The sequence below is a fragment of the Pituophis catenifer genome, unplaced genomic scaffold (assembly GCF_029215685.1).
Source record: "Pituophis catenifer annectens isolate HBS135680 unplaced genomic scaffold, rPitCat1.0.hap2 SCAF_538, whole genome shotgun sequence".
Classification (NCBI taxonomy): Eukaryota; Metazoa; Chordata; class Lepidosauria; order Squamata; family Colubridae; genus Pituophis; species Pituophis catenifer.
The window spans coordinates 13,155-21,495 of record NW_027257418.1 but is presented as its reverse complement, the minus strand read 5'-3'; the positions used below and the strand labels follow the sequence as shown (position 1 = coordinate 21,495).

At 48.4% G+C, this 8,341-nt stretch overlaps 1 protein-coding gene across 1 annotated transcript; it reads left to right on the top strand.

Moving 5' to 3' along the window:
• Window positions 1–633: 633 nt before the first annotated feature.
• Window positions 634–7,183, top strand: LOC139327011 (calcium-binding mitochondrial carrier protein SCaMC-2-like). The gene is made up of 7 exons (XM_070956701.1): window positions 634–744; window positions 2,164–2,322; window positions 3,521–3,673; window positions 4,613–4,720; window positions 5,236–5,403; window positions 6,173–6,323; window positions 6,859–7,183. The coding sequence occupies exons 1-7, from the start codon at window positions 634–636 to the stop codon at window positions 7,041–7,043; spliced, it is 1,035 nt and encodes a 344-aa protein (XP_070812802.1). The 3' UTR covers window positions 7,044–7,183.
• The last annotated feature ends 1,158 nt before the right edge of the window (window positions 7,184–8,341 follow it).

The following is an 8,341-nucleotide window of genomic DNA, read 5'->3' as shown; positions in this document are numbered from 1 at the left end:
CCCTGCCTCTGAAAGAAGCTTCAGAAAAAAAGCTTTTATCTAAAATAATATGGCAAGCAACAAAAGAAGAATCAGTAAAGGTTCTAACCAAACTATGCTAACAAATCTGGAGAATGACACAATAACCAACAGATTGGAAGAGGTTAATCTACATACCAATACCAAAGAAAGGAGATTGAACAGAGTACAGATAGTCCTTCAGAATAAAAACCTCAAAAACGAAGCTTCAGAAAAAAAGCCTCCAAACAGAGCTTCAGAAAAAAAGCCCTTTTTTCTGAAGCTGTTTCGGAGGCTTTCAGAGGCAGGAAAAAAAGTTTTTTTCTGAAACAGAGTTTCAGAAGTTTCAGAGGCAGAAAAAAAAAGCAAGGCACAGAGCTGATTGGGGGTATTCCGGGAGGCCGATCCACCTGCCAATCAGTTTTTTTCTTACATTCCTCCCCAAAAACTAAGGTGCGTCTTATACTCCGAAAAATACGGTACCTGGATGTAACCAGATCAGTTATTCTCCCTCCTTGCCAGAACCTCCTGTCAAGAATGTCTTAATTAAAAGAAGCTGTTCAGTTTTGTTTTGTTTTTAATTAACACCAGGTTTAATTTCCTCTTCCCTTTTCTCTTCCGGCCGATTCCCGCAGCATGGATAGAAACGGGACGATGACGATCGATTGGAACGAGTGGAGGGATTATCACCTTTTGCACCCGGTGGAGAATATTCCAGAAATTATCCTGTACTGGAAACACTCAACGGTAAGACAGGAAGATCTCATACGCAAGTAGAACCAGAACCAATTTTTTATTGCGCTCACAGACCGGCAAATAAAAGCATTAGAAATCATCATCATCATCATCATCATCATCATAATATTGTTGTCATCAGGGCACTTGGTATCATGTCCAAGAATTTTACAAAACACATCAAGAAATTGCAGCTTCCTGCAATAACACCAGTGGAACTGCAAAAAACGACGGAACCTCGTAGTTGGCTGGCAGCAGCCTGTATCAACCATTAGTACAAGTCAGTGGTATTTATGATACATTTTTTAAATGTTCAGTTGACTTGAGTTTCATGTTTAATGAATAAAAGCTAATAATAATGGATGTGGCAGTGCCTGGAGACAGCAGAATAGATGAGGAAGAATTGGAGAAGATAACAAAAAAGAAAGACCTACAAATAGAAATAGAATGACTCATGCAAAGGCGAGTAAGGGTAGTACCAATAGTCATAGGCGCCTTGGATGCAGTCCCCAAACAACTGGAGCATCACTTGAACACTGTCATTGGCATTGACAAATTCGCCATCAGTCAATTGCCGAAGGCAGCTTTACTTGGAACTGCTTCCATCCTGCGACGATCTCTGTAACACCGTCAAACATCCAGATTTGCCTTTCCGAGGTCCTTGGTAAGGACTCGATAAGTAGACAAAAATGCTAAACCCAGTCTGACTGTGTGAAGAATAATGATGATGATGATGATAGTAATAATAATAATAATAATAGTAAAAACTAAAAAAGGCAGACAGAATAATGTATTGCGATTGGTGGTGGATTAAGAGTCGGCAGTTAAAGTTTGCCTAATTTCACATATCGCGTACCAGAATTTGTCCGCATTCAGATGACCTAACAGTGCAGGTATTCCTCGACTTATGACCACAGTTCAGCCCCAAATTTTTGTTGCTGAGTGAGACATCTGTTAGGTGAATTTTGCCCCCTTTTATGACTTTCTTACTACAGCGGTTAAGCAAATTACTGTGGTTAAGTGAGTCCCACGGTTGTTAAGTGAATCTGGCTTCCCCCATTGACTTTATGTTTGTAAGACGGTCGCAAAAGGGGATCAGATGACCCCGGGAGGCTGCAACCGTCATAAATATGAGACGGTCTCCAAGTATCTGAATTTTGATCCTATGCTGCCATGGTTGTAAGCGTGAAAAACATTCACGGGTCATGTTTTTCAATGCAGTTGTAACTTCGAATGGCCACTAAATGAATCGTCATAAGTCGAGGACTACCTGTAAATTGTGCCTGCGAGGCTAACAGCTTTTTAAGCAGGAAACTGGTGCTTGTTTCCCGACTGAAACGTTGGCCGTGTTGGGCAGGGACCTCTTTAGCATCTTCAGAGTGTCCGTGATGATGGCAGAGGCTGATGGGTCTTGGCTGGGTTGCCTTTCAGATTTTCGATGTGGGGGAGAATCTCACCGTCCCGGATGAATTCACCATAGAAGAGAGGCAGACGGGGATGTGGTGGCGCCACCTGGTGGCAGGAGGAGGCGCCGGCGCTGTATCCAGGACCTGTACAGCCCCCCTGGACCGTCTGAAGGTGCTCATGCAGGTAGGAAAGGACCAACAAGGCGTGGGAACTTCGGCCTACCTTTTTCACACAATCCTGTTGGGAGCAGACCAGACACTTGAGGTCCCAAAGCCAGCCTGTCAAATGGCCAAAATCTGGCAGCCACCGCCGGCTTCAGAAGTAGAGGAAACCAATACGAAAGTTCAAACTTGTGACACCCTCCAGAAGTTCTTGGACATTTGCCCGCTGCATAAAAAAAAAAAATCGCCCTTACGTCACTCTTGTCATGTTTCGCTTCCAAAAGTACCACGCGTCCCCGTAGAGTTGGCAAGCTTAGACCCATGTCACCCGCGTTGATGAATGACCCTTCGGTCATTATGGGTCCGGCCTTGGCAGGACAGCTCTTGGTGGGACGCGAGAGGATTCGCGACTTGGTGGCACTCTCTTTCCTGTTGGCGATCAAAGGACAGCAGAGTTGTTGCTGCGTATTAAAACGAGGAATTTGGACTTTGCGTGGAAGCAGCCCAAGCTGTCCATCCACACATTTTTTTTAAAAAAAAATCAAATTCGGTGTGGATTTAGCTGCTGTGCCAAAGTCCGTGTTTTCCTTGGACTTCTTGTTTTGCCCAAAGCTCTTCTACCTTTTGTTCTGACCTAGGCTTCCCAAAAGCACAAAACCGACCCCTCGTCCCGATAAAACCCCTTTTTATTTAGTTTAAAGTGAATTCCTCTCCAGCAAAGTCCCGGCCAACAGACTTTCAAGAGATTTCACAACTACACACCTTGATCACGCTTGGAGAGTGGCCAGGCCGATATCTTTCAGACGCCGCAATACTTGGCAAGAATGCAGGAATGAATTTATTGTCTCCTGCAAACTCCACTCCCCTTTCGCTCCTCTTTTATTCCCTCTGGGAGGGGCCATTCATCGTCCACCTGTGGCTTTACTCCTGAGTCGACCCTTGTTCTTTAGCTCTTCCCTTCCTCTGGCAACTCTGCATATGCTCACACTGGGAATAGGCTCCAGCTGTTCTTCTCCCTCACTGATGAAGGCAGCTGACAACTGTCAAGACGGCCTTGGCCCATTCTCTGCCTCCGACACAGAGCCTTCCCCAGACTCCAGGACCTTAGCTCCGTGGGCCATTTAAGACAAATTGAACCCGTAGCTTGGCGGTGTCGGTGAGAAACGGACGGAAACGTGTCAACGGGTCTCCGTCCAAACCCAAAATTGTCTCTTTCTCAGGTCCACGCTTCTCGCAGCAACAACATGTGCATCGTCGGAGGGTTTTCCCAGATGATCCGAGAAGGTGGCACCAGGTCCCTTTGGCGTGGCAATGGCATCAACGTCTTGAAGATCGCCCCAGAATCAGCTATCAAATTCATGGCTTATGAACAGGTAAAGTGTCAAGGACCCCCAATAATCCAGGGTGATTTGTTTTGAGGCTGTTGAGGGAGGGAGAAGAAAGCGACTGATAGCAATAGCACTTAGACTTATATACCGCTTCATAGTGCTTTACAGCCCTCTCTAAGCAGTTTACAGAGTCAGTCTGTTGCCCCCAACAATCTGGGTCCTCATTTGACCCACCTCGGAAGGATGGAAGGCTGTCAACCTTAAGGCAGTGAGAATCGAACTCCTGGCAGTGGGCAGAGTTAGCCTGCAATACTGCATTCTAACGGACAGGAAGGAAGGAAAGGAAGGAAGGAAGATAACAATAGCACTTAGATTTATATCCCGCTTCACAGTGCTTTACAGTCCTCTCTAAGCTGCTCACAGAGTCATCCTGTTGCCCCTAACAATCTGGGTCCTTATTTGACCCACCTCGAAAGGATGGAAAGCTGAGTCAGCCTTGAGCTGGTCAGGATCAAACTGCTGGCAGTTGGCCAAATTAGCCTGCGATAGTGCATTCTAACTGCTGTGCCACCACAGTAGATAGATAGATAGATAGATAGATAGATAGATAGATAGATAGATAGATAGATAGATAGATAGATGATAGATAGATAGATGATAGATAGATAGATAGATAGATAGATAGATAGATAGATAGATAGATAAATAGATATAGGTAGCAATAGCCCTTAGATTTATATATCGCTTCACAGGGCTTTCCAGCCCTCTCTAAGCAGTTTACAGAGTCAGCCTCTTGCCCCCAACAATCTGGGTCCTCATTTTACCCACCTCAGAAGGACGGAAGGCTGAGTCAACCTTGAGCCTGCCAAATTGCAGGCAGCTGGCAGTCAGCAGAAGTAGCCTGTGGTATTGCACTCTAACCACTGCGCCACCGAGGCTCATGTAGACTTCTCCAGGCTAAGCATGGGACACCTTTCTCGGCAGATCAAACGTTTCATCGGCACAGACCAAGAGGTCTTGAGGATTCACGAGAGGCTGGTGGCCGGCTCGTTGGCTGGAGCCATCGCGCAGAGCAGCATTTACCCCATGGAGGTGAGTTGCCTTCTATTCTTTGCTCTTCTGGGCGCTGTTTCAAGCTTGGTTGGAGATTGAAGATCTCAAGAAGCTGACCCCAATCCGCTGCCATCTTGGTCTGAGGTCTCCACACTCGGTAACTTTTCAGACTTGTGGACTTCAACTCCCAGAATTCCTCAGCCAGCTGAGGAATTCTGGGAATTGAAGTCCACAAGTCTTGAAGTTGCCAAGTTTGGAGACCCCTGACTTTAGATGGACTAACCTTCAAGAGCATTGTTGATCATTCTGTGAAGAATAACGGGACTAGAAGACTGGAGGGGGTCCCAGATTGGGGAACATGGTTTGAGGAGATTCAACCTTCCCCCTTAACATTTTCAAGGGCCGTCTTCTTCGCAGACATTGGTGTACCTCTACCGCTCTGTTGCTTTTCCTTGGCGGTGAAATCTTCTGTGCATCCGACCCAGAGGTGTTGTTCCTCAACTCCCTCCTGTCTAGATTTCTGACAACCCTTCTGGTTCCTCTTGTTGGCGTAGGTTCTGAAAACCCGGATGGCCCTGCGTAAAACCGGGCAGTACACAGGGATGCTGGACTGTGCGAAGAACATCCTTGCCAAAGAAGGACTAGGTGCTTTCTACAAGGGCTACATTCCCAACATGCTGGGGATCATCCCGTATGCTGGAATTGACCTGGCTGTTTACGAGGTAAGAGATGTGGCACCTCTCTCTGGCGAGAAAGGGAGGTTCTTAAGATGGTGGTTGGTGGCCCTCAAAAACCCCAAGCAGAAGGTCTAGCGGTCTTCAGCTCCAGTGTTCTGACCCAGGCTTCCCAAGAGGATGAAGCAGACTCCTTTGTCCCGACAAAAATCCCTTTTTGTTAAGTTACTGTGAATTCCTCTCTTTCACATCCAGCGAAGTCTTTCAAGGGAGGATTTACAGTCACAGGCCTTATCTGGCTTGGAGAGCTGCCAGGCCGATACCTTCAAAACTTGGCAAGGAGTCAAGAACCAATTCAGCGAACTTATTGTCTCCTGCAAACTCCACTCCCCTTTCGCTTCTCTTTTATTCCCTCTGGGAGGGGCCATTCATCGTCCACCTGTGGCTTTACTCCTGAGTCGACCCTTGTTCTTTAGCTGTTCCCTTCCTCTGGCAACTCTGCACATGTGCACACTGGGAACAGGCTCCAGCTCCTCTTCTGCCCCACTGATGTCTGACTCCGAAGGCAGCTGACAACTGTCAGACAGCCCTGGCCCCATCTCTGCCTCCGATGCAGAGCCTTCCCCAGACTCCAGGATTGGCCCATGTTCCTCCCCAACCTCCTCACTGTCTGAGTCTGCCACCAGCTCCGCTGGTGGGCCACAACATCCAGCTTTCTCTCTGAAGCTTAGCAGCTCCGTGCCAAATGGATTTGCTCAAAGCTCTTGAACCGAGTTGGCTCTCCGTTGACGCTTGTCTGTTGATGGTTTCCTTCTAGACGTTGAAAAACAGCTGGTTGCAGCGTTACGCCGTGAACAGTGCCGACCCTGGAGTCTTCGTCCTGTTGGCCTGTGGTACCATGTCAAGCACTTGCGGGCAATTGGCCAGCTACCCCCTTGCCTTGGTACGGACCCGAATGCAGGCTCAAGGTAAGATAACACCCTCAGGATCTCTTGGAGAAAGTTACAACCAGCGGTGAGGCTGCTGGGGGTTCGCAGGGGTTCGGGAGAACCTCTAGCTAAGATTCTGTGCAGTTCGGAGAACCTCCAAATCACACTCCTGGCTGGCCCCGCCCATCCCGCCCCTCGCGGTCTGTTTTGGATGCAGGCAAATGCAGGGCGCGGGCGGAGGCTCGGGGAGGGCAAAAAACAGGCCTACCGGAAGTTCGGGAAGGCCGGAAACGGGCCTATTTCCAGCCTCCGGAGCCTGGGGAGGCCATTTTTGCCCTCCCTGAGGCTTGAGGATAGCCTCCGGAGCCTGGGGAGGGCAAAAATGCCCCCCCCCGTGGTGCAGGAGGCTGACTAGGCCTCACCATGGCCACGCCCATCCAGCAACCAGGCAGAGAACCCCTTGCTAAATTTTTTGAAGCCCACCCCTGGTTACAACCACCAAGGAGGGCTTTTTTCTGGGACCCGTTGACCCTCATCCGTCCCTTCAACGCCCGTCTCCTGTCTTCTCTTTCAGCTTCGATCGAAGGAGCCCCGGAAGTCACCATGAGGGGCCTCTTCAAACACATTCTGAAGACCGAAGGCGCCTTTGGGCTCTACAGGGGCCTGGCCCCCAATTTCATGAAGGTGATCCCCGCCGTCAGCATCAGCTACGTGGTCTACGAGAACTTGAAGATGACTCTGGGGGTGCAGTCGCGATGACCACCAAGTGGCCTCTTTTGACTCCTTTAACCGAACCTTGGAGCGACAGCTCTTGGGTTGAAATGGCCGTTTCATTCTGTGAATGGGTTGAAGACACTAATAAGTTGTGTGAACCAAGCTGTGATACTCCCAGACCCAGAAAGGGGGGGGGGGGAAACTGGGGGAAGGGAGGGGAACAGGGGTGGGGTGGGGGCTTTTATCTTTGTGTTGCTGTCAGAAGCACGAAGGGGGTGAAGGACCAAACCAGGAAACACTCCCCCCCCTCTCTTTACCCTTTGGCCAAGAGACCATCCCAAGTTTCTTGGTGGGCTTCTAAGGAAGCAGAAGACTTGGGACAACCACACCTCACTTTTTCCCAAGCCGCCTCGGAGCGGGACGATGGATCCATCATCCCCTCTTGGGTTTCTCTTGTCGGGGCCGTCCACGTCTGCGTACCACGGCTTCGATTCCCAAAAATAAGACCTGCCTTAGCTAGAAATGACTAAGAGCCAAAATAATATCCCACCCCCCCCACCCATCCACCTACCCCAAAATATCTTTGCTGTTTACATAACAATCTGCTGGGCGAGAGAGCGATTTACATTACAATCCTTGACACTGCAATGTAATTTTTTTTAAAATTTAAAACAAAACAAAAGAAAAACCAGGTTTGAGGGACGAAGAATGTTACTTTTATCCTCTCCTATTTCTCTTCTTCCCCACAAAAACTGGCCAGGCAGAGCGGAGAGTTTGGTAATTTTTTTGTTTGCCAGCCTGGAAAAATTGAGATGCACTTAATTTTGGAAGGCCCCCTTTCAAGGTGTGTCTTCGCTGCTGATTATTTGGGGGGGGGGGATAGAAAATCTCTGCTTCCTGTTGTATAACCCCCCCCCCTTTTTTTTTTTTTTTGGCTCACGATGAGCATCGTTTTTTGGAAACTCTTGAACCACGTGGCTTCTTCTGTCTTTTCTTTTAGTTCCTCCGGAGACGGATGCCAACACTTTGGTTTAGGGTGTAGGAGAGTGGGTTACAGCCTTATATTTTTGGGTGGGTGGGTGTAACAAGTAGCTTTTTGCTACAGGGAGCAAAAAAAAGGGGGGGTTCGCTTGATAATGGAGCGACAAGTTTTTGTGGGGATTTGGAAAAAGGTTGAGCTGCCTTTTTTCTTTCCTTTCTCTGCGAGGTTTTTATCCCAAGGAAAAAAAAAGGGGGAGGGGGAATTGTAGCAGCCGTATTTATGACTTTCCCAAGGGGCTCTCAGCCCCTTCTGGGGAAGGCGGGGGTGGGTGGATGGGGGGGAAAAGAAATTCTCTGATTTT